Source organism: Etheostoma spectabile, chromosome 18 (genome assembly GCF_008692095.1).
Source record: "Etheostoma spectabile isolate EspeVRDwgs_2016 chromosome 18, UIUC_Espe_1.0, whole genome shotgun sequence".
NCBI classification, from domain to species: Eukaryota; Metazoa; Chordata; class Actinopteri; order Perciformes; family Percidae; genus Etheostoma; species Etheostoma spectabile.
In genome coordinates, this window is record NC_045750.1 from 2,535,411 (window position 1) to 2,561,834 (window position 26,424).

Genomic DNA, 26,424 nt, shown 5'->3' on the forward strand with positions numbered 1-26,424 from the left:
ACACACACACACAGACAGCTGGCTCGGCAATGTTAGCGAATGTCCGCTAGCATACAAACGGGCTAACTATCGGCAGTTAGCTTTTTTTATGACGTAACAAAAACCCACCCATGTCGTAAGAACAAAGCTTATTTCATGTAATAAAATGATGGCTCAAAAGGAGCACTAATGCCACAGGTCTTATGTTGACAACGTGGATGCAGATATTGGAAACTCCGAAGGAAGCCGTAATATTTACCTAACGCTAGTAAGCTAGGCTAAAGCTGGTGCGCTGACGTTAGCAAACATTGGCAAAGCGTTAGCTAGCTGTCTAAACTTGTAAAAAGCCGATCAATATCCCCCCTTGAACTGTGTTTTACTCTCCCTCCAATATTATCATCAACATAATAAAGACACCTGGACTCGGTTGAGACCAAAAGCCATATTTGGTAAGACCAGTGAACCGAGTCCGAGGAAAGTCCGAGTACAAATACTGAGAAAAGTCCAATCCATAGAAAAATGGTCTCGAGTCCGGACTCGAGTCTAAGACCAGACTTGAGTACTATAGCCCTGGCGCAGACTAATAGGAAATTATGAATGAAATTGTGGATCCAGGCGTGCCTGGAGAAGCCCCGCCCCCTTTTCAATTCTACAGAAAATTTAAACCCAAACAAAAACCAGCTGTCAGAATGTTTGTGTTCAGTGTGACATCACCATGTCTATGAACCAAAAGGCACACAAATGATGATTCAGACTCCAGAACTGTGATGTATACTCTAGAACTGTGATGTAATCAGGGTTAAACCCAAACAGGTCATTTCAACTGGTATCCACACACGGTGTCTTGTTTCACGTCTTCTGACAAACCAACAACGTCTTCGGCGACAAACAAAGTCTGATACAGACAGCAACAGTCTTTCAAAGACAGAAAAGTCTTCAAACAGAAAAGTCTTTTCCAATCAACAAACAATCTTCTACGCACAACTACAGTCTGCTCCAGACAGTGCCATGGATAGAAGAAGCAACCCAAGAAACAAGGGAAGACCTGTTGGCGGGCCACAGGGCCGTCAACCCTCCCCAACCTACCACCAGCTGCAGAATCAGCTCAATTCTGCTACGAGTACATCGATGAGCTGAAAACGAAGGTACGCAGCCTGGGGAGAACAAGAGCCAACCCCAGGTTACAACAGAGAACTGTGAATGGTCCCTAAGAAGGTTAAGTCGGCCTGCTGGAGGAGCTTCTGGTTACCCGGGCGACGGATTTCAGACAAGAAACTTGCCATTCAAGAAAACGATCCAGCTTCAGCAAGACAATACAATGAGATGGTTGAAAAGTATGAGGCAGAGAAAGAAAAGTCCAGGGGAAGGTGAAAGGATTCTGAACTGATCATCGAGAGGGGCTATGAAATCGTGGATCTCAACTCAGCATCGACAGTCTCACTCAGACGCTCAAGGAGAAAGTATTCCAGCTGAACACCAATGAAGCACAACTCCAACAGAGCAAGAAAACCTGGTCAGCAAAATGCACCGCTCTGGAGGACAGGTTCACAAAGGACCTGGCCGAGAAGGAAGAGAGCTGGGAGACCAGATTTAACGCTTTGCAGACGATATGCAACTCTCTGCAAGAGAACCTCAAGATGGAGCAGGCCGGGAACAAAGACTGGCAGAAGAAAGCCAATCAGATGGAGGAGGAGAAGAAGGAACTGGAGGAAAAGTTCACAAAAGACCTGGCTGAGAAACAACAGAGCTGGGAGAATAAAGCCAAACAGATGGAGGAGGAGAAGAAGGAACTGGAGGAAAAGTTCCCAAAAAACCTGGCTGAGAAACAACAGAGCTGGGAGAATAAAGACAAACAGATGGAGGAGGAGAGAGGAACTTGAAGAAAAATTCACAAAGATCTGGCTGAGAACAACGAAGCTGGGAAATTAAAGACAAACAGATGGAGGAGGAGAAGAAGGACTGGAAGACCTCTGTCTGAAATTGAATGAGAAGAGAAGAGGTTTCTTTTTCCGCAAGGGGCCGGCGACAGACAGAAGAGCTGGAGAAACTGAAAGCAAAATGATCCAAGGAGATGAAAAGAAGAGAAGATGAGAGAAGCCGAGAGAAAAAGAAAGAAGCAAAGGCGGCTAAAGACAGGAAGGGAAGGTGGAGGAGGAAGTTACAGCCAAATTAAGAGGGCGGAGGAAGAACAACTGCACGTGATGTGTAGAATATAAAGCTGTAACATTACTTCAACTTCACCCCCCCCCCCCCCCCCCCCCCCCCCCCCCCCATGAAGGAGAAGAGTGAGGAGGAGTTTACAAAGCCGAATATTAGACGGGCGGAGGAAGAACAACTGCACGTGATGTGTAGAATATGAAGTTATCATTACTTCAATCCCCCCCCCCACCCCCGCCCCTCCATGAAGGAGAGGTGGAGGGGGAAGAACAACTGCAAGTGATGTGTAGAATATGAAGTTATATCATTACTCAATCCTCTCCACCCCCCACCCCCACACCCACTGGGTTTTTTTCGTGTGCTCAGGTTTTTTTCCACTCTAATTACCCAATAAATATATCAATTTCAATTAACAATCAATCAATGAGTGCAATAATATCCAGTACGTCTTTTCCTGCTTAGTCAGGTTTTTCCCCCATCCAAAGACAAATAAACAAATTAAATTAAATTTCAATGTATCTGTGCCTGAATAAATATGAATACAATTGTATGACATGTGGTGACTATAAAGTAGAAGTATGGAATGTGTTTAAAGCTGTAATCTGGAGGATTTTCATTTTAATAAATGGTTGTTAAGTCCATGTGTCGCTGGAAGAACCGCTGGTTAATTGGTGATGATGAAATAAGGGATTTAAGGTCCACACAAAACATGGAACTGGTTTAAGAGCACCAGAGTCTTTGTGGTACTTTATTCCCAATAATGTGTTTCATAATGTAGGAGGTCTTACATTTTTGTTGAATTGTAACTACAATATTACAAGATTGCCGTTAAAACTATCCCATTTTTATCAATAAGCTCTATTGGCATGGACACACACATCTATCTTGTGGAATAATGAATGCATCACTAAGAGGAACAAGTCACTGTGTTTGCAGACATTAGTCGATAGAGGTATTATCTTCATAAAAGGATCTTTTTGATTGTAATAGCCAATTATTAAACTATGAATCCTTTCTCAGAGAGAAGGCGCTCCCGATAACGTTCAAAGAATATAGCTCAAATCTATACCTAATGGCATATTAGAATTAATAAAAAAGGTAAAAAAAATAAAATGAAGTTCCTGATTTTAATTTGACTCTTTATATAAAAGGTATGCATGTCATGAGCGGGAATTGTACTAATAAGCACATCAGAAAATGCTTTCTAAATTTAAAGAAAATAACTACAATAATTGTTTCTGGAATTCTGATTTTAATGATATTAACTGTTTAGGGCTGGTTCCTTTTAGATATTGTATCTCGAACAAAGTTAGGGGATTACATTTGAAAATATTGCATAAAAACATACCCTACAAACTTAATTATCTCGAAATTCATGTCAGTTGACAATTATTGCAGTTTTTGTAAGACCGAGCAAGAATCGTTAACTCATCTCTTTTATGGTTGTTCATTTTGTATTATTTTATTATATTTTAAATATTTATTATATTTACATTGTGGAAAAAATTTGAAAATGTTCTAGTTTCTAAAACAACACATAGAATCACACTTGAAGGGAAACATAGTATTACATATTTTGAATGTAAAGATAGACATATATGTAATATTGTTAATCTTTTTATTTTCTTAGGTAAGTTTCACATATTCATAAATCAAAGTTTTCCAATTCAAGACCTTGCTTTGTGGTTTGCAAATCTGTCCCAATTTTATTTCCTTTATATATTTTTTTATTATTACTACGCTGTCTACCTCATGGTTTTGTTTACATTGTGGTTTTTGCCGTTGCTACCTCATCTTATTTTAAATAAGTTGCAATTTCCTTCCTACAACTTTATGTTTTGAATTGTGATGTCTGAATGTTTGTAATTTTATTTGTTAATAAAAACGTAAAAAAAAAACATGGAACTTTGCATACAGCAGGTTGTTTACATGTGAAAGTGCAAATGGGGGTCAGGAAGTGGTCGTTTTATATAGAAACCCCCCCCCCCTTCCGAGCCCTCCTTGTTTTTAAAAACAACGCGGGACGGATGAAACATTCCAGTTTTCTCCGAGTGCGATGATGAGAGACAGACTTCCTTAGGTAAAAACATAGAGCATGCTAACCTCCTATCAGCCAAACATCTCCCTGTGATTTCCTTTTATCACAGAGTTACAGCCAATAAACGAGTTTTGATGGTCAAAAGTAAAATTTCATTAGCAGTTACATTTTTTTCAATTATTAATGAGTGTTTCTCATTTAAAGGTTTGACAATCCCAGACTTTCATATTGCATGCTTGTTTACATGGAAAGCAAAACAGGCTGTAATGGCATGTGTCGGGATTGATGAAACAGCTGTTTCAAATGTCCCCAACCTGGCTGGAACTCCATGAATTTTAAGAAAATGCACAAATATCTTTGTTAAAATGTGTTATACAATTATTTTTTGAGGTGAGACATGGAAAAGCAGTTTTAGAAAGATGAAAATATATTTGGGGGTGGAGTTTTCCCACGTTATCCTATGGAGAGTGACGGGCTGTGGCGTGTTATTAGAAGTCCAGTGGTCTAACCCACGTAAACACCTAGTGGAACTACATATTCCTCAATAGAAACATGATGTAAATGGAAAAGCGTACTGTTCTAGCTATAAAAATGTCAGAATCCTCCACAGTACATGATATTTCAATAACCACTTCATACACACTTCACGATGACGGCAATTAGTTGTTAACAGACATTCACTAAGACGTATAGCCCTGCAACAATCTATCTAAAATAATACCTTTTGGAAGTACCATTCATACCATTCATTCATATAGTAAAATATTAACGCTGTGGGAAGTTTATATGGCTTAAACTGTATGTTTCATTCGTCCCGTCCAGGAGGGACAGATGAAACATTATGCACGTCCCGCTTTTGTTGAAATAACTCCTAAACGGTTTTGTTCAAATCTGAAAACGCAACTGGATTTGACAGATGACACATGCAGGTTGCTGGTGACAAAATATCAGTTTTCAGAGCGATACGACCGCTTTGTAAATTACATTTAATTAAAAAGTGTTTCAACTGTCCCGGCTCTCGCCTACATGTTGAGTGTATATAGTGCTCATGCTCCAGCACACTCCCAATGCTAGAGAATTAGATGTTCTTGGCTTCTAAATGTCCTTATTTTCTGTTGGTATGGGGAACAATGAGGAAACAGCACAGTTCAGCTTGCACACACTTCTTTTTGGTTCACACAGACAACTTTATTGGAGAAAAAGTAATGTGTGTGTGAGGTGAAGGTGGTATATGTGCATGCTTTTTATGTTTTTGTGTGTGAAGTAAAAGTGGAGTACGTGCATGCGTTGTTGATACATGGCCCCTCTTAGCCTATGCTGTACAACACACTTTTGGTTTGGAGTTATTCCACAAACTATTTATTAGTTTAGTAATTAATTCATTGCTTACAACACTATACATATTAATGTTCAACATTAAAGGTGCTCATCCACGTCCCCTTACTTCAGGGTACTTTGTAGTACAGGGGACAGTTGTGAGAGTAAAGGGGAAGTATCTCTTAGGGTTGTATGAACCCCAAGAACGTGTGCAACAGTTGTATTTATGTGTGTGATGTTTATGTTATAAAAAAAACATTATTACACTGATAATTAGAATAACATTAACATTTTTCATGCAGTTGTAGGGATGCAAGCAAAGGCGATACCTCCCGTGATTGAAGTTGTGGAGGAGGAAGAAGAAGAAGAAGAGGTGGGAGAGGAAGAGGGAGAAGAAGAAGAGGGAGAAGAGGGAGATGAAGTGGAGGCTGCTGCCAAGGAAGAGGAGGATGAAGACCTAGAGGAAGAAGAGGAGGAAGAGTATGAAGAAGAGTATGAAGAGGATTATGAAGAGGAGTACAATGAGGCATATGAAAAATATTATGAGGAGGAGGAAGCTGAAGGAGAGGAGGTGGAAGGAGTGGAAGAGGAAGAAGAAGAAGAAGAGGAAGAGGAAGCAGAAGCTGTGGATGAGGAGGAAGAGGAAGAGGAAGAGGAAGAAGAAGAAGAAGAAGAGGAGGAAGCAGAAGCTGTGGATGAAGAGGACGAAGAACAGGAGGAAGAAGCTGTGGATGAGGAGGAAGAGGAAGAAGAAGAGGAGGGGGCAGAAGCTGTTGCTGAGGAGGAAGAGGAAGAAGAGGAGGAGGGGGCAGAAGCTGTGGATGAGGAGGATGAGGAAGAAGAGGAGGAGACAGAAACTGTGGCAGCGGAAGAGGAGGAAGAAGAAGAGGGGGAAGAAACTGCAGATGAGGAGGTGGAGGAAGAAGAGGAGGGGGCACCGGAGGAGGAGAAGGAGGAGGAGAGAGAAGAGGAAGAAGTGCAAAGGGAGGAAGAGCAGGAGAGAGAGGGACTTGAAGTAGCTGATGATGAAGAGGAGGATGAGGAGTTGAAGGTAGCTGCAGAGATGGCGAGGGATGAGGATGAAGACAAAGAAGAGCAGAAGGAACCTGAAGCAGCTGCAGCTAAGACTGATGAAGATGATGAGGAAGAAGAAGCGAAAGAGGAAGCAGCAGAAGAAGAGGGTGACAAAGAGGATGATGATGATGAAGAAGAGTCTGAGCCTGCAGCCGCTGATACCGATGAGGATAATGATGATGATGAAGAGAAGGCAGATGCTGCTGATGAAGATGATGCAGTAGAGTCTGATGCCGAGGATGAAGATGAAGTTTCTACTGAACCTATCTCCACATCTGAGGATGAGGAGGCGGCGGTGTCTCCTGATTCTGAGTCGGACGCACCTGTTGACGTCGTAGACAGTGACGATGATGAAGACGAAAAAGACGAAGTCTACGCCATTGACTCCTCAGACGTCAGTGAATCTGCAGTCCTTTCCAGCGAGGAGGAGGAGAAAGAGAAGGACGATGACGACGAGGAAGATGACGAAGATGACAGATTAGCGGAGGGCGTCGATACATCCGACAGCGACGGCGTCCTGGAGCCTGATCTTCCTCTTCCTGCTGCCAGTGAGGACGATGAAGAGGAGGAAGATCACAAACTTGCCAAGAAGGAAGACATTTCTGCTTTACCTTTTATCGATGATGATGATGATGATGATGATGATGATGAACACCTGGACGAAAACGTCAAAGTTGCCGAAGAGACAGATGAAGAGGATGACGATGATGGTCTGGACCACTCAGACGAGGACATCTCCGTCGCCTCCTCTGAACACTTCGCAGACGATGAAGACGATGAGGAAGACCTGAAAGACGAAGAACTTAAACTCGATAAAGTAGACCTCGACGATGAAGATGAAGATGAAGACAAACCCAATGATGTCACTGAAGAAGACATCCATGACGACGGCGCTAAAGCGGAGGAGGAGGACGTCGGCGCGTCTTCCTTTGAGAGTACAGACAGCGGAGTCTTGGGCGATGAAGACGACGACGACACTGCTCTTGAAAGTGATGAAGAGACGGACTTCAGCAGTGACATCACCTATGACTCAACCGACGATGACGAAGATGAAGATGACGGAGTTATTGACACCAGCTCGTTTGAGTTCACCTTCGATCAGGAAGAGGAAAAAGAAACTCTGTTTGACCTAGTAAAAGATGAAGATGATGATGAAGATGAAGTCACATCAGAGTCCCTAGCTAGTGAGGATGAAGAAGACGATGATGATGAAGATGACGATAAAGAAGAGGATGATGATGATGTTGACGTCTTGCTAGCAGGTATAGTCAACATTATTGCTAACTTTCATTTTGTTTTTATATTACAGGACTCCACAGCCTGAGAAAAATGCTTGCTTCTGATTGGTCCGGCAGCAGGTGGACATTTAAATTAACTTTATGGACAACAAAGAAAGAGAACGTCAATTCAATTCCATTCAGTTTAATAAAACACATGGTTATGTATGTGTTATAAATGCAAGAATTAGCCAAAAAGCTATTTTCATTTGCAGTCCTCTGGCCAGGATGTTAAAAAAAAATTATATATTTATATTTATACTTCTGTTCATAAAGCAAAAAATATAAAAAGGAGAAAAGTATTTGTGGATGACTGGTATTTTGTACATATTTATTATGTATCAATTTTATAAGGTATGTCTTTTTATTCTATTTTATATTTTTATTCTTTTTACATCTGGACAAAGAAAACAGATGGAAATACATCAGCAATAATATTATAATGCTAGAAATAGTAACTCATGATTTCTTTAGGATAAATCTGAATTATAAAGAAAGAAAGACATTTTCTTTTGATTTAGTTTTCTAAGGTCTCTAACATTCTCACAGTATCCCAAAATGTTTCCCAGTGGACCATAATTCATGTAAAAAAAACATTTTTTTACAGAGGCTGGGTCATTATTTTCCACTGTGTACTTCTACTACTCTGTGTCCTTATACTACTATGTGTACTTCTACTACTCTGTGTGTTTCTACTACTCTGTGTCCTTATACTACTATGTGTACTTCTACTATTCTGTGTGTTTCTACTACTCTGTGTCCTTATACTACTATGTGTACTTATACTACTCTGTGTGTTTCTACTACTCTGTGTCCTTATACTACTATGTGTACTTATACTACTCTGTGTGTTTCTACTACTCTGTGTCCTTATACTACTATGTGTACTTCTACTACTCTGTGTGTGTGTAGCTGCTGCTGCAGCAGCGCTCCCTGTCCAGGAGGAGGCAGTGAAGACGGAGACGGACGAGGACGAGGACGAGGACATCAAACAGGCTGCTGATGAAGACAAGACGGAAGAGGCTGAAGCAGAAACAATCGGTGGGTGTCCCACATCCGTTATCTATATCTACATCGGTAGTGCATATAATAATAATAAATTATAAAATAATAATGTATACTTTATTAATCCCAAAAGGGGAAATTACAGTGTTTTCACTCTTTTATTCGACACATTACACACAGGCCTGAACTACACACACATGCTCAGTACCTATGCATGCACTAATGAAGAACTGTGAGAGTGTGTGTGTGTGTGTGTGTGTGTTTGTGTGTGTGGGGGGGGGGGGGCTGCCCATGGAAAGGCGCCCCGAGCAGTTGGGGTTTTTTGCGCCTTACTCAAGAGCACCTTGGCAGTGCCCATACTTTGGTCAATGCGGGGACTTGAACCAGCGACCCTCCGTTCCCATCAAAACTCCCCAACTGACATCGCTACTGCCCCCCCCCCCCAACCTTCACTGTTGTCCATTTACAAGCCTACAACAATACACACAGTGTAAATCAGGTGCTGCTTTCCCACTCAGTCACCAGTCAGCCTGCTGCTCATGAAGAGGAAGAGGAGGATGAGGGGGAAGGTGAAGAGCCGACAGCTGAACTGAAGAAAACCGTAGACGAGCCTGAAGATAAAGAGGAGGAGGACGATGAAGACGACGAGGAGGCGAAGGCGACGGTGGATGTAGCCCCACAGACTGAGCCCACAGGTCAGAGAGCCGAGAGGGGTTTAAGCAGTTGCACATTTTTTGTATTCCCATCCTGTATATATATTCAAATATTTGTTCTTGTATTTTGTTCCTTTTATTTCATATTTATTGTATCTTAGCATTTATATTTTGCTGCTGTGACACAATAATTTCCCATTTTATTGGGACCAATAGCTATCTATCTATCTATTACAGTGATTGTATCACATTTAACTGTGAGGTTCCACTGTACCCTGACATGTCTGCTTTGTGGTTTCAGTGTGTCCCTGCATGCACTCTGCAAAGGCCACAGAGTCCGCCACAGAGACCGCCACAGAGACCGCTAAGAAAAAAGGTTGGAGATACTCCAACATTCATTTATCGTCTTCACAAAGACAACTTGCATTTAGTTTCAAGGAAGTAAAGAAACTTTAGACTCATATGCTTTTTTTGTTTGAGTTCTTGCACAAAAATGTGGTTTCCTGTCGGCAAGAAATGCCAGAATATTGACTAGATTTGCTGTGATGAATGCAGATTCGGATGCTACTGCGGCCGTAGTAATACGTCTGTTTCATCTGCCAAGTGATCACTATCTCATGTTTGTGTCTTCAGATGCTCCGAGAAGAGTTTCAGCTTTAAGAAGGAAAAAAGGTACAAATAACAATGTAAAGTTTTGACTAAAGAGATTCCTTTTAACCCTCGTGTAGTCTTCCCACCCACCTAGATATTTGAATTTCTTAGTCAAAATTTAAAATGAAAAACATTTTTATCAAGGTTATGTCGTCTTTTTTTTTACCCTTTTGTGGCTTACCCCAATGATTTTGTCACTTTTTCAGCGTTTTGACTTTTTCGTGAGTTCTTCTTTTTACATTTGTCACTTTTACTTTTTTCAATATCTTTCCACATTTTAATCATTTCTCTTTTTTTAAAGTTCTTTTTCCAATGACAAAAACACACAAATTCAATGAAAGTAGTGAACTTGTTAGAAATTTAACGTGTGAGGAGCGTTGTTGGGAACCATCCACGTTACGTTTTTGGACAATTTGAAAGAAACGCAAATTTCTGGTACAGAAACTTTTTGGAAAGGGGTCAAGTTTGACCCGAAGAAACCAGGAGGGTTAAAGCCACAACACAAACCTCACTTCTCAGCTCTTCACGTAGATACCCATGAAACTATTGCATATTTGATAACAACGCTGATGTTCATAGTTATTCTAGAAGCTAAAACTGAACATTGGGTGACGGAGCAGGTTGGAGGCCTGCTACATCAGAGGCAGAATTCATCCAACACAGGGGGTGCATCTCCCCCACCCTCAAAGTCACCTTAACTGAATATAACATGAAGCTAGTGATAACTCTGATGGTGCAATGTGAAGCATAGCCAAGTTTGCATTTGTATTGTTTGTGATTTTAATAATAGTTTTATTTTGAAGGTGAAAAGACTGATGAAAAGCCAACAAAGAAAGGTAAAACTGAAACATACCCTCTTTATACCTTGTTTGTCTTGGAATAAGTGTAACATGTCCTATAATATCCTTTTTAATAGTTCTCATTGTGATGAAGTGGAGTAAAGTGTGTGTGTGTGTGTTGCATCCAGGTCTGCCCAGAATTGTAAAACTGGAGCCACAAATCAGTCGGATCCGGAAACTTCCTCCTCCTTTCAGAGGTACTCGCACTTACGACGGGCATGAGCCAAAAGTTAGTTAATGCAGGATATGGAGGTTAAATATTCCTCTCACACACACACACACCAATCACAGCCAGTCTCACAGCAAGGCAGTCCTTTTAAATACATGTCCCTCCTCTCTAACCCCTGCTACACTGATGCTGCTTTAAGGCCTAATTACGGTTGCCGCGGCCAACCTGGCGCGCGCCAATGTGACGTCAAAATCAGATCTTGCTGGCGCGTCATGCTTTTTACACACCGCTCTATTTGTTTAAGCCGTGTGTGACAAAGCAGAAACAGGAAGCATGGACGAGTTTAAGGTCAAGCTTACCGAGCAAACGTGCAAGTCTGCAACTGCAAGTCTCTCCTGTAAACTCACCGGGTTAAGACGAGTTCTTTAACTGTGAATGAACGGCTCGATCCGACCAAGTAGATCATCCAATCGTTGTGCAGACATTCTGAAGTATTCTAAATGGTCCTCTTCATCTACTATCCTTATTTGTTTCGCGAGGATAGTGAACTCACCATATTTAAATTTGGCGTTATTCAAAAGGTCGATCTTTCCATCTTTTACTTTGTTTCTTTGCTAGCAGGCTCAAAAACAGCTGTTCTTCCTCAAGCTAATTAATCCAATATCTTCATCATCTTAGCCACAGTTGACAGATGTAAACGGTTTACGGCATAACGTGTCATATACTCGATGAGTCGGGTCAGACCGGCTCTGGTTGAGGTCAGATGTTAGTCAGCATGCTCAGATTTAAACAGTTTACAACAACTGTCACACTGAAATTTGTGAAATCCATAAAAATAATAAACTTCTCATTACAAACAGAAGATGGAAATCATTTCAAAAACGTTTTAGCCATCTACCCTAAGGGCATTTCACAAACATGTTGACGTATTCCTTTAAGCTTAAACTGAAGGAAACTTGCAAAGAAAGCAACAATAAGATCATACGAATAAATGCAACGTTACCTTTCCAATGACACATTTTCACAATTTATGTCACAGTGTTGTCATAATTTAAATTAATGAGATTTCTCTTTTTTAAATTACAATAAAAAAGCAAGGAGAGTGGAGAAGAAGACTCCCACCAAGGCTCCCAAAAAAGGTAAGCACTAATGAGACACCTGCACTCATCCTTTGATGAGAGTTATCAAAAGGTATTGTGCTGTAGATCTTAAACTATTCATTTGTGAAGACTTTGTGTTGTCAAGCCAGATTTTATATATGAAGCCCAATATCAGTTCCAACTGAGAAGAGTTTGGTGTCAACCAGGCTGCAGTCTCACAAACCTCAAGGTGCTTTACGATCTGTACTTGATGCAGATCTACAGTGGGTTGTGTGTTCAGAATAGAGGCACAGAGTAACATTACAGTATACACAATCAGGATGACACAACGTTTTGTCTCCACAATGGAGATGTGGAAGAGGACAGACACATCATTCACACAGACAGGAGAAGGAAACAAACACATGGGGGGGGGGGGGAAGAGAGAGAGAGAGAGAGAGATCGCAAGATGGCCTAATAGTCCATCACAGAGAAGCCCGGATGATGAACCAAAAACTAAATACTTTGTCATTGCATGTTCACATTCATTGCTATTTCCCATCTCGCATGGTAGAACACTGCTCCCATTCAACACAGTTAAAAAGGTTAAATGTGACAAGAGAAACTGCTGTGAAAGAGTATGCATATTATGAACGTTATTTCTTTTCCTTTTTACCGGGTTATTTTTTTTATGACAGAGCCAGAGATCAAAAAAGAAGAAGTCTCAGAATCTGGAGAAGAAGGTAGAGCACCTGTTATTTTCATGGTGTATTTAAAGTGCCTACTCAAAAGTAAACATACTATATATATACACACATACATACACATATATATATATATACACATATATATATATATATATTTATATATATACATATACATATATATATATATATATATAATTAGTAGAATAACTTTCATGCAGTAATCTGGATTGTAACAACCAACAACCCTGGTCTGTTTCAGTGGGTCCTTGCAGACCTGCACCGGTCTACTGCCCGTCCCCACCTGGCTGGTACGGTAAGTTATCAGTTATCATACACGGGACATAAACATCAGTTCTATAACTCTGGAGATGACAACCTGCTTCAAAAATCTATTTTGCTTCCAGTTCATCACGTCGTCACGGACAACCCGTACCCTCCTCCGACCGTGTCAGGTATTTCACACGTTGTCCTGTCAACCAGTAAAAGACTATTACGTTAATAGTGTGGCTGTTTGAGTTACTCCTCCATAGTCGGTGTGTTAGCTGCAGTAGCATGGCTGTTAGCACGGTTCCGGTTTGGAGAAGCAGGCAGGAGTACCGACCTGGACGCTAAGCCATGGGCGAGCTGGTCTTACAGGGAGGTGTGTTCATGTGAATTATTGGCGTATTGCTATCTTGATGCAGCGGGAAGTGATCGCGTCAGTGACCAACAAAAACCTGGTCTAAAGTCAATAACGCAGCATTTCATTAAGTTTTAACAGCACATTTGTAAAATGTGCCTAGGCAAGTGCACAGCATGTGCACATTATGCCACACACACGCACACACACACACACACACACACAAAAAATTAGAAATAAAAATGTTATTACATCATAATAGCAATGCGCCAAGGTCCAAACGCATGTCTCTTTCAGCTAAGGGAACTAGGTCTATAAAACAATGAAGACCCTTAAAGTTTGGACCAGTAGGATTTTTCCATGTTCTCAGCCTCTTCTTCTGAAGTATAAAAACACACATTTATATTTCAGCTCCCTCTGCTCCTGTTCTGACCGCCCACCCCGTCAACACCGGAGCTCCACCGCCTCTTTATCAGCAGCAGCCACCGCAGCCGATGCACCCGTTCTACGCACAGTACCACCCATACCACCCATACCACCCGTATCCACCAATGCAGCCGGTGATGCAGCCTCAACCGGACCCAGTCCAGCCAGCTGACCCAGTCCAGCCAGCTGAACCGGTTGATCCAGTCCAGCCAGTTGAACCAGTCCAGCAAGAAGCCACCGAACCAGAGCCTCCGGTTCAGCCTGAGATCCAGATTCCAGCTGCTGAAGCTCAGCTGGCTGTAGCTCCAGTCCAGGGTGAGAAGACATGATTTAATCACATCTGATTATTATTATTATATTCTTAAACAGTATGTGCAGATTAAAACCATACAGTCAATAAGGCATAACTATTATCTCATATACAGTCTTGTAGTGAGAAATATTAACATCTTGTGCCACTCAAAGGCAAATAAATCCTTACCTACTATGATTTTATACTTGGAACATACATTTGTTTAAGAAACCTCTACTGCAAGATGCAAACTTTTATCATATTAGACCAGGTAAATCTGCTTTTTCTTTGAACAGCTCTACAAACTTAGCTTGTTTTGCCGCTGACGTCTGCAGCGTACTTTCTTAATACCAAACCAATGTCAAATATTGGTGTTTCCATCCGCCAAAAAATCATAGTTGCCCTTTAAACTCTTTTCCTCTTTAAGAACCAGAGACTGTTGAGGAAGAAGTGTTGTCTGCCTCCACTGAGAAAGGTACAAACCATTCCATATGCAGTTAAAAAATCACACACTTAATTATTTCTCTTTAAATTAATGCTAACAATAATAAACACTTTGTTTGCTATTTTCCAGCTGCAAAGAAGAAAAGCAAGGCTGCCAATAAGGAAAAAGGTACTGCATGCTTCTCCAGAGCCACTAAAAAAAAGATTTAACTTGTCTGTACACTGGAGGATTCCCTGTAAATAAATACAGCTGCGACATTTAACGTGATGTACACATAGACTGCAAGGATGCATTCATTATGGAAAATTAACTCAGCCATTTCCCTCCAATTATCCCCTTAGAGCCGGCAGCAGCCAGAGACAAAACAAAGAAAGGTAATTTATGTTTACAGCTAAGTCATTTGCTTTTCAATGTCGTGCACTTGAGTGTTTTTACAAAGTACACAGACAGCAATTTGAGCTGTGCTTTGCTGTAAATATACAGACAGACATTACACACTTCAGTAAGATATGAACAACATAATTCAATCCTAACCATCCAAATCTAGATGCTGCTGCTGCTTCGAAAGAGAAAACCAAAGCTGGCGCTGCAAAGAAAGGTGAATAAACGGCATAACTAACTGTGGATATCATTTATCATTTACACAATACACTTATTAATTCACTTTTTGTTCCAGAGCCCACAGTGAGAAAAGAGAAAACCAAAAGTCCCACAGTGGCTAAGAAAGGTAAAGGACCATTTGGTTGAGTAGAGCTCAACAGTCCCGTAAAAATACAATGTAATGTCTCTATTGACAATTAGGGTATAAGCCATAAAATGGGAACTGTTGATGGTAGCGCACGAAACAAAGACAGTTGTAATTTTTTAAATCACTTATTTAAGCAGTAAATACTTATTCATGGGGCTCTCTGGTCGATCTGGCAGCCATTGTTGCCTGTTGCACAATTAAAATAAGAAATGAAAACTACCAAGTCAGCTCGTGGTCTCCCTAGGTTTAAAGGGGTGTACACCCCTTCATCTACCCCTAGATCAGAATGAGTACTGGGACAGGCCTTATTCTCACGTGAACGAGCAAAACCTAGGGGAAGGGGTGAGATGGAGAAATGAGAGAGTCAGCCATACAACCAGCCACATCACTACTGTTTAAGCTCATATAGATGCCAAAAGTTCATGGGGCACCAACCTTTTATTTGCAACGTCTTAGAAAAGTACTTTCATTACCCACAATCCTGAACAATCCCACATTGGTGGAACTCATGCTGGTGCGGAGGGGAAGCTGTCACGAGTCTCATGCACAAGATGAGAATCCTGTTTTACGACACTGCACAAATCACCAAATGTTTCCGCACTTCTGCCGTCAGCCTCCACCAGGAAGCTAACGTTAGTTTAGCTAACAGCTAACCGCTAGCGGACAGCTGGATTCAGTCTAGAATAATGTTAATTCACACAATGTTTTCTAGACGTCAATGGGAGAAATGAATGGAAAATTTACTTGTGAAAGCCAATGTCTCTCGGAGGAGGATCGGGACTGTTGAGATCTATATACAGTTTCTACTTTACATACAGTAAATCATGTGAAAACGGCTTTAATGTGTTCCTTTATATTTAGTATCTTTGAGTCATTTGCATTTGATTTTAACAGAGGCAGCTGTAAAAGAGAAAACCAAACCTGCTGCAGCTGCTAAGAAAGGTAAGTAGAATATTAAGTTTCCAAGACAATTGGAAAATTGTGAAATGAGACATAGGTGTAGATTTTAGGGGGGGGGGGGGGGGGGGGGGGGGGGGGGGGGGGGGGGGGGGGGGGGTAGAGATGCAGGGGATATGTCCCCGCCCCAATATTTTGAGGGATTAGGATCCCACCTGGATTAGGATTGCTAGTTATTGTCTCGTACTGGTGTTGTGTGTATTGAATACTATACTTTTATTATCATATTTTATTGGTTTTAATATTTTTTTAATTGTTCTAAACTACTTTAATCAGAAATACTTTATTGATCCCCGAAGGGAAACTTTGTCACAGTAGCACCAGTAGTATGTTCTATGTAAAGCACTTTGAATTGCCTGCAGCTGAAATGTCCTATGCAAATAAGTCTGCCACGCCTTTCCTTAAAGAGGTAGATTTGTCCCCCTCAACAAAATTTGAAAGACGACACACTCCCCCCCCCAAAAAAAAACAAGATAAATAGAAACGTTCATGGGGTCTCAAAACATATGCAAAAACAAGAAATGGGATTTGTTAAAGATAACTGGAACAAGAAAAATAAAAAGTCTCCCGTATTTTTGGGGCGTCTGGCTTAAACAAGGTCTCATTATCTAGCAGATGTGTTGTTGAGATGTACCTGATTCCCCAAAAAAACATCCCGAAACACGTGATACACTTCACTAATACAGGGGGCATTAAATAATTTCCTTTACATGAATAGAGACATTTGCAACATAAATTGTTGAATATAAATTCACAAAAATGCAGGAAATTACGCACACTTCACCCTGAGGTGGGCTCAAGCCGACACGCGATGCTGTATTTTTAATGTCTTGCCCCATTTATTAAAAGGCCTTTTTAGGACTTTGTGCAACCAACCTTGAGTGCCTGGACTTGATTTTGTATAACTTTTATTGGTCATAATTCCTTTTCCTGTATGTGCTGGAAATTAAGTGTTTGACACCCCAACTCTAGTTGATTTCATGGGGGACGACCCCCCCGTTGTTATTTGTACGTCTTTGGAATGAGAAAACTGAAAATGATCACCATTTGTTTGGTTTTTACAGAGCCAGCTGTAAAACAGAAAAGCAAACCTGCAGCTGCTAAGAAAGGTAAAAGCTTTTTATTTAGGCCACAGGTTGATATCAGAACTGAAATAATCACGTAGCGGATCGGCTAAAACTTTACCAAGAAAACAAGTGATCCAGGCCGCTGATCACGACTCTTCTTCTTTATGTTAGAGCCGGCAGCTGCAGCGCGACAGAAGAAGAAACCAGCCTCTGACAAGACAGGTACACACACACACACACACACACACACACACACACACACACACACACACACACACACACACACACACACACACACACACACACACACACACACACACACACACACACACACACACACACACACACACACACACACACACACACACACACACACACACACACACACACACAGTGTAACCCAGTCAGACACACAGTGTGTCTGAAACAGTAAGACACACACAAACAGACACACAGTCAGACCCACACAGTGTGTCTGAAACAGTAAGACACACACAAAGTGACACACTAATTGATTTTGCTCCTCTCAGAAGTGTCACCCGTCAGGAGCAAAGCCAAGGCTTCCACAGCCAAGAAAGGTAAAAAACTCTTTAAAACATGATGTTTTGTACTTTTATGATAATTGATCATCCAATTTAGTACAAATTAAATTTGCATTGTCTTTTCTGCTCATGCAGATTCATAACCGGAGTTTGGTTTGAGCAATGTAAATTTAACTCAAATTGATGTTTAACAGATTTGGATCCAGAACCACGTCCACAGCCGGTCCGACTGAGAACCAGACTAGGAGCTGGGGAGAGGGACAATGTGACCTCCCAGGCCAGGGGGGACCAACCTGCCAGGACTTCCTCTCAACCAGGTAACCATGGTTACTTTCTCTAACGTAAGCTAGGGCCACACACACACATTCTTAGTCTCTGTGGTAGGCCTCTATTTGACACAAAAAAGTACTATTAGTGCTTTTGTTTCTGGAAGAATTATTGCTGAAACCTGCACTTTTTCATTTGAATCTTTTTCATTTTCAGCCAAAACACGATCAAAATCATTGGCCAACGAGAAAAGTAAGTGTACATTTTAACACGTGTGTGTGTGTGTGTGTGTGTGTGTGTGTGTGTGTGTGTGTGTGTGTGTACGCTTTCACTTGTTGGTTAACGCCTGGATTAAATTTGTTGGACTTCTCATTTTTTACGAAACCAAACAATTTTAGTTTGAGCCTTTTTTTGTTACTTTGTTGTCCCCCCCCCCCCGTACTTTTCTGCCACTTTCAGTGTTCTTAACCCTCGTGTTGTCTTCCCGTTAAAATTGAAAATTAAGTTGACACTTTATGGAGGTTTTTAACTTTTATGTTTTTGTCCCTTTTTCAACACGTGACGCTTTTTTTCCCCAATGTTTTTCACTTTGACGTTTACAACACTATTAACTTCAGTTTTACAGTTATTTTTGGAATTTATGGTCAATAAACCTCAGTTACAGGAAATTATACCTAATGTTTGAGTTAAAAAAGCAGAAATTAGGAATTATTGAGACTAAAATTAAAGGAATGGATGTTGATGATAATCACAGACTGGAACATGTCAACTTTTACTCAATACTATTTCAAAAACACTTCACTTTGTTTTCAAATGCTATAAAACTGAATAAGACGCCCCAAAATTAATGAAAGTAGAGATTTGTACTTTTCAAAGATCGTTGTGTGGAATCAATCATGTTATTTTGGGGAGTTAAAAAGAACATTGATATAGGACAACATGAGGACAACATGAGGGTTAAATCTTTTTTTCTTAAAATGCCATAAAAATGAAACATTAAAAATTCAATTAAAATAGTGAACTGATCAGTTATGTAACTTGTGAACCATCCACGTTATCTTTTTTACAATTTGGTTGAAGGAAACCCAAATTTCTGATTTAGAAACTTTTTGAAAATGGGTCAAATATGACCCCGAGGACAACAGGAGGGTTACATCTCTACGGACATCTCAGAACTTAATCACTTCTAGCAAACATAGCTGCAGATCATGGGATCACATTTGCCTCTTGTGTTCATGAAAACGTTCCAGTCAGTATGTCAAGCTGTATTACACTGAGAGAATATTACGGCCAGCATATTGAATGTACAACACAATTACGGAGCGTTATTTGGCAGGATGTAATGAGGCTGTCTCTCCTCTCCTTTTCACAGGCAAAGATGAGAAGGCTGAAACCAAATCTGTCAAAGAGGCTCAAGGTATGGCTCCTCCAGCAGGAAGAGGGTCTAATGAGTGCTGAGGAGGTCTGACATTTAGATTCTCTCCTTTTTCTCCCCCTCACATTTTAGATAAAGAGAAACAACCAACACAATCTAGTGAGTATGAAAGCCATATATATCCAGTCACCATGACGACTACTAACACTTCTTTGAACTCAAATGTGAACGGTGTTATTTATCCAGAACTTAGGATGGCACAACAAATATTGTTGGAAACAAATTGTGTCCAATCAGGCAAATATAGAGACCTGGTCCACAGTCCTGAGAGCACCAGGTCCCCGCACTCTCTTCTTCTGCACTACCTATACTTTATATTTTTATATTTTGTGTCAACACTGTAAAGGTTTTGCTTCAATCTGGTTGCACAGGTACTGCACTTATAATGACAATAAAGGCTTTCTATTCCATACATTCTTACTCGGCCAAAAGACGTGACTACTACTACTACTACTACTACTACTACTACTACACACGTTGGTTCCCGACCAATCGTTGCTTGCCGTCTTTTACGACCTGCTTGATGTCATCAGGAAGAAGTGTGTAAACAAACTATGGCGTCCAAAATGGTGTAGATGTGTTTGGAAAAGCCTAAAAAAAGAAACCCAGTTGGTGTGCCACAGAGTGGGCTTCAGTGTGCTAATGACAATGATAACAGGGCATGTTGTCCCGCACTAACAAGTGCAACGGCACTATTAGAACAGTTTTGGAGATTTGAAGCATCCAAAGAGCACCAAGTCATGGGACCTTTAAGTCATGCCACAGCATAACCACAACCCTGGGAGAAATTTATACTATCGTTATTCCTAGGGCTTCCAGAGTTGTGGCATCCAGTTCATATGAAACTACAGAGCTAAAGATGTAAGAGTGGGCCTACCTGTCGTCCTTGGCTTGGCGTTGCTTCGCTCCGTCAGCAGACTAGGTCTTTCTCTGTGGTCCGGCACTGGTTAGTCGGTGCCCCATTGACACTTCCTTTGTAGACATTTTAAGATGCGGACAAAACATTACCACAGCTTGATGGGGAAAAGGAATGACTTTGTCACGGCATTCAGAAAAAAAACGTGTCTCCTCCCAAGCTCCGACTCTTAGTCAGGTTCCCTAAGCTCCAACAGCACTTTGACGCAGGAAAGCCATGCCCAACCAATAGAAACAACTGTGCCGTGACAAGGGTCAAAACCAGGCATACTTGTCTGAAAAGGGGTCATTCACGGAGAACAAAATGCTGGAATGCTAGCGTATAACATAATGAGACAACCTGTCGATCTTTCCAGAGCGGAAATGAGCCGGTATTTACACTGAAAGGCTGATGAGGGAAATGGGAAACAGCTGAGCAAGGAAGGTCAGGTGATAGGAAGGGCAGGAGGCTGGTGATTGGCTGGCTGTATTTAGACTTAGACTTAAACTTAGCTTCATTAATCCTTTTGGGATGACTCCCGCAAGGAAATTAAAGTTACCAGCATCCGATACAGCATGAGAAAGAGAAAAGAAGAATACAATACAAAAAACACAATGATAATGCACAGGACAACACACAGCACATGTGGTCACATGAAGGGATTTTCAACAAGGGTATTTCAACCAGTCAATAGAAGCGATGAAGCTTCTTGGATGAACAGAGAAAGTACTTCTGGTACTTCTTATTCACGTAGAGGACAAAGATATGTCGAGTTTGTTTACACGGTTTATACCTTATGCTTGTTGTTGTTCATAGAGAATGGAAAAAGATCTTCCCGTAAAGCTTAAGGTATTCAGTTAATTTCCACCATCTCTTTACTGGTTGACTCAATACGAATATGCTTTAATGACATCAGGAACATAAGGGAATAAAATTTAATGAGATGAGCTAAATGAGACGAGATTTTGGTCTTTTGAGCCGCCTCGAGTCATCGGAAGAGATTACGGCCTTTGATGAATTTAGCAACAATAATACTTAGCTGGATTGATTAAATCCGTGAAGCAAAACCCATTAATTTGGGGGTATTAGTGTTCTGTTCTTATTGAGTCATCCAGTGGAGTATCAACACTCCCCCACTGGCCCCGAGTGACTCCACATTTTCCTGATATTAACGTCTGACACTGTTTCTTAGCGTGTGATCTTCTTGATTTCTTTGGTGCAAAGTTACGTTTGTTCGTCTAATTTGCTGCGAGTTTTGGATTTGGGTTGTTTCCAATGCTCAAAGCAAGCAAGACAAACATACATGGAACTGTTAAGACGGGCTTTGTTTTTGGAGATGTAACCACTTTATGGACCAACCAATAGTAAAATGGTCTGTTTTATGTGTTGAAATCACAAATACCAACTTATATTTAAATTCTTTGAGAGAAAATGACCAGAAAAAGTTAAGAGAAAAGGTCCCATGCAGAGTCTTTAAAAAATGAATTCTTGCTTAAACCATAGTTAGAGTGAAACTGGAATTGGAAATCTCATGATCTGTGTAAGGAAATATGAATTGGTAATTATATGGCTCTTGTGAGAATGCCACATACAGCAGATAACAAATGTTGATAAGACGTTGATCTACCATCTGCAATTGTATATGTCTCTCCCTGTGCACAGTCAACATTTAGCATTTGTACTTTTTTTCCCCATTTGGGAAGTGATTGCTAATGTTATTTGAGCACTGAATCCTAATAGATGTTTCTCTTTATGCTGATTATTTCAAGGTCTGCTGAGTGCCACTGGTAAACTTAAACCTTGATTGCAACGGGGAAACATCCAAATACAGGACAAATTACATTTGAATGTGTTCTGTTTGTTAATGACAATTGGCACGAAATAAGTACACAAGTCAGAACAAATATCCTGGAGATTTATGCTGATTTCTCGAAACAAGTTGATTTCAATTTCAATTTTAACAGGCGAGAAAGAACATCACAACCTTTTTTAATGAAACTCTTTTTTTCTCTCTTTCCAGGCTGTTTTTCATCCTTTACCTACTTACATGCATGCCATCTTTTTATCTTCTATCCCTCTCACAGACTCCCTCCCACAAACCAACTGTATATAACTATGTCTTTGATCCCTTTTCTTGCAGAAGAGACCCAGACTGATGACAATACGACAGAAAAGAAGAAACCAGGTAAGAGTGGCTGAAATTTTTCAGTTTTTAAAAACTGTTTTCTTAATGTAAGGGAAGTGACTTTCTGATGAATGTATCACATTAATACGGGGTTTCTCTTAAAAACTTGTGCAAATCATGTTTTAAAAATTTGTTATTTTTACCTTTTTGCCTGCATTGGATAGCTGAAATCTTAAAAACAGACGGAAAACAAGTGGGAGCACACAGGTGTTTTTTTGTTAGAGCTAGAAGTTTCATGGTGATATCCTTCTCTTTAAATGATGAGTAGTTGTATTTTGCTTTACTTTTTTGAACCAGTAACTCTCTGAGGTTGCGTGAAATTGCTATAATGTCAGCGTCAGTCTCAGCTCTCAATACTACTGTTAGCAGAGGTGGGATGTAACAATGTACATTTACTTAAAGCTACAGTGCGTAGTTTCTGTCGCCCCCTTGAGGAATTGTAAGTAATGACAACAAAACTGCCGGCGCGTCCACATGATACAAGCCTTCCGTGACCACGCACCACCCACAACCGCTCCTCTACGCAGCTGCTAGTAGCCAAGGAGGACACACGGGTTTAAAAAAAACATGGACTCTTCAGAAGTGGTCATTATCTCCACTGAAGTTTCTGCACACGAAAGTCTTCTGAAAATAGCCGTACTGAGAAATCATATCAAATCAAATAAAGTTACGCTCTAAAGAGTTAAAGTGTCCCTGTCGTATTGCTGTGTTCACAGGCCAGAGATACTTCCAGTGCATTTACATCCCTGGTAAAAATGCACAGTACCCCTTGCGACCAGCCATGTCCCCCGCCATGATGTCTCCGGCGATCAGGTCCATGTTGGAGCAGCAGCAGAGAGCAGCGAGGGCGTCGGGCCAGTAGGACAACCTGACCTCTCACCTCCCTCTTCTGACGGCTCCACCTCCCAGTCCAGCAGGGGGGGACGCTCCAAATCTGTGGGATCCTTAAATCCTGAGGAAATACCCCAGACAGACAGATAAGAGTGGACACAACTATTTTGTCTTTAATTTATTCATGTATTTATTTTTCTCTCGATGGGGTCGAGCTCCTGGGGTTCCTGTTGATATTTCATACTTTTTTTTTTTTTTGCTTAGCCGATGCTTCACCAGTCGACACTGCCGCGCCTCGCTTGTGCCTTAGATTTAACGTAATGTCACCAAAATCCAAACACGGAAGCTTTCATGTGAATAATCTTTACTCAGTATGTGCAAATAATACTTACATTTGTAATAAATGCACACACCTTTGGCTGTTGATTTTGCAGTTTACTCTTGCGGTCCAGTTCAATTAAATTAATTAGATTAAATTAAATTGATTTTGTTTTATATAACATTTATACTTTACTTGGGCTGACATATCAGTTATGCACAGTGAAAAACAACTCATAGTTTCAAATGGTACTTAAGAAAATATAATACTAGTAACTAAAAACCTGATAATACAAAAACAAACTAAACAATAAGTACAAACTGACAAATACGGACAGTATTTTACATTAAAATCTATCAGAATATCATTACGAAATGAGTCAAACTAAATAGCTTTTTTATTCAATATTACTGGAGTCAAGCTGAGAGCAATAACCAACAGTTTGCATCCCCTTTTATTTGCATTGGTGTAGATTTAAATCACCTTTACCTTGCGTACTGTAACAAGAACAGGTGTGTTTTGCTGCTTTGCTGCGTCTGCAACGGATCAGCGTACTAATGTTTGGAGGGGTAAATCCCGGGAGCTCCCACGTTGGATCCAAGCAGACTCCCTGGCTCTGATCCTGATCCTGAGTCTCGTCAACCTGTTACATGTTGCTGAGTGATGAATAACGGTGAGACCTTTTCTTCTTAGATGACCTGACATCAGGCAGGAGTTAAGAAGAAAGTGAGATCCTCTCAGCCATGTCTGGACATGTTACAGTTTGTAGAACTGCATTTTATTGAAAGAAATAACACTTACAGTATAAAGAGATACTTTGACATCCTAATTGCAAGTAATGGATGTTTTTCATTCCCACACACTGTTGTGCTAATAAGTCAAAGTAGAAAATAAGGGCTCAAAGTAAAAGTTATTTCTCTTTTGTAAATAATTGGCCTTTCTGTTGCCCATGTAAATCTCCCAAACATCAAAAGTATCATTGTTCTTATAAATGAAGTGCAGTCTGATCACATAGGGTGTCAAACAGCTGCCAGTCATTTCAGCGTGTTTAGAGACGGGGAGTCTGCACAGGACAACTCTGATGTGACCAACTAATGAGACACTGTGATGTCTGCTACAGTGGATACATGTCATGTATAATCATCAGCTGATTTACAAAAAGCCTGATACATTGCCATATTTTTAGTTACCTCACTCGCTCTGGTTTTGTACCTTAGGCCGACAAGGCTGCCTTGTTGTCGCTGCAAAACTGTTGCTGAGCATTATCGGCAATTTGCTGTTGTCTTACTGAATGAAAACCTTGACTACACAGAACCAAAACACTTTAATCCTGGGATAAGACCCACTTTAGTCGGCTGTAGTGTTGGAACAAGGCTCCCAGTTTATCCACACTTACAGTTCCTAAGCTTTCATTTAAATTCCTCCATGTTTTGCAGTGCAAGGCACTGTGGACTGCAGTTGCACGCCTTGTGGACTGACTCAGAGCAGTTCTTTAACTTTACACTGCTGAGGTGTGGTAATACTGTTTATCCCACGATATACTAATCTGTATTGTGTTGCATGTCTAGCCTCAACTTTTTCCGGATGAGCCCCCAAAAAGTCTTAAGGTGTGTTTAGACTGAACCCAAAGCTAATTTCAGAGGCGATGCAAATGCATCCAGACAGGGGTGATTCTAGGATCAGACCTTTAGGGGAGCTCAGCCTCTAATGAGATAATTATTAATTTGTTTTTTATTACAACTTTTAGAGGGGAAGGGATTGAGCTAGGGAGTAAAAATAAAGTTTTTATACTAAAAAGAGTATAAAATCGCCACTGCATCCAAAGTCAATAGAAAGATGTGAGTAGATATGAATAGTATCAAAAACTAAGTCATGCAAACAGCTTCCATTGGAGCAAAACAATTGCACCCATGATGCAGCTGTATGATGTCACTGCAGACACAAGAGGACAACAACATAAACTGGGGGAAGCATAACAGAGAACCGGAGTTCCTGTTGTGGTTTTGTTGCTGCCAAGCTTGCAGCGACTGACCTCTGTTGATGTTTGTGGATAATAATTGCGCAATAAAGCGAGAAAAAAAACGCTTTGTGTTCACTCTGAACGCACCTTTAAAATCACTGGTCTGAATCCGAGTCAGAGCCAGAGCCGTCTCAGCTAGCTGCTAGCGGTTAGCATACTGAGTTTTGAGTTTGAATATATTTAACCCGAGGCTCGGCGTAAACTCGGGGAGTCCAAGTGTGAAATGAGGTCACGCTATCCCTGGGCCGCTCTCGGTCGCCCTGCAGGGTTTAGGTCAACAGGCCTGAAAACATGAGATCTGACGACCATTTACAGACGCAACCTGCCGAGTGGATGTGGTGGTTGGACCGGCGTTTTAAAGCCACCTGTTGTTCAGGTGCTTCCTTAACCCTTCTGTTGTCTTAGGGTCAAATTTGACCCAATTTCAAAGT

General features: G+C 40.8%; 1 protein-coding gene across 1 annotated transcript in view; it reads left to right on the forward strand.

The window, feature by feature from the left end:
• LOC116706097 (microtubule-associated protein futsch) overlaps positions 1 to 25,128 on the forward strand; it is a 41,001-nt gene extending 15,873 nt beyond the window's left edge. Inside the window, exons 7-33 of the mRNA XM_032542734.1 lie at positions 5,794 to 7,827; positions 8,755 to 8,883; positions 9,366 to 9,542; positions 9,802 to 9,876; positions 10,134 to 10,172; positions 10,955 to 10,987; positions 11,119 to 11,187; positions 12,254 to 12,298; positions 12,937 to 12,981; positions 13,205 to 13,258; positions 13,350 to 13,397; positions 13,976 to 14,305; positions 14,710 to 14,757; positions 14,857 to 14,895; positions 15,069 to 15,101; positions 15,275 to 15,325; positions 15,404 to 15,454; positions 16,370 to 16,417; positions 17,497 to 17,541; positions 17,671 to 17,721; positions 18,030 to 18,077; positions 18,236 to 18,358; positions 18,525 to 18,560; positions 19,681 to 19,725; positions 19,816 to 19,842; positions 22,779 to 22,823; positions 23,540 to 25,128. Coding sequence (XP_032398625.1) covers positions 5,794 to 7,827; positions 8,755 to 8,883; positions 9,366 to 9,542; positions 9,802 to 9,876; positions 10,134 to 10,172; positions 10,955 to 10,987; positions 11,119 to 11,187; positions 12,254 to 12,298; positions 12,937 to 12,981; positions 13,205 to 13,258; positions 13,350 to 13,397; positions 13,976 to 14,305; positions 14,710 to 14,757; positions 14,857 to 14,895; positions 15,069 to 15,101; positions 15,275 to 15,325; positions 15,404 to 15,454; positions 16,370 to 16,417; positions 17,497 to 17,541; positions 17,671 to 17,721; positions 18,030 to 18,077; positions 18,236 to 18,358; positions 18,525 to 18,560; positions 19,681 to 19,725; positions 19,816 to 19,842; positions 22,779 to 22,823; positions 23,540 to 23,685 — 3,914 coding nt within the window. The 3' untranslated portion in view covers positions 23,686 to 25,128. The remainder of the gene's footprint in view (positions 1 to 5,793; positions 7,828 to 8,754; positions 8,884 to 9,365; positions 9,543 to 9,801; positions 9,877 to 10,133; positions 10,173 to 10,954; positions 10,988 to 11,118; positions 11,188 to 12,253; positions 12,299 to 12,936; positions 12,982 to 13,204; positions 13,259 to 13,349; positions 13,398 to 13,975; positions 14,306 to 14,709; positions 14,758 to 14,856; positions 14,896 to 15,068; positions 15,102 to 15,274; positions 15,326 to 15,403; positions 15,455 to 16,369; positions 16,418 to 17,496; positions 17,542 to 17,670; positions 17,722 to 18,029; positions 18,078 to 18,235; positions 18,359 to 18,524; positions 18,561 to 19,680; positions 19,726 to 19,815; positions 19,843 to 22,778; positions 22,824 to 23,539) is intronic.
• The last annotated feature ends 1,296 nt before the right edge of the window (positions 25,129 to 26,424 follow it).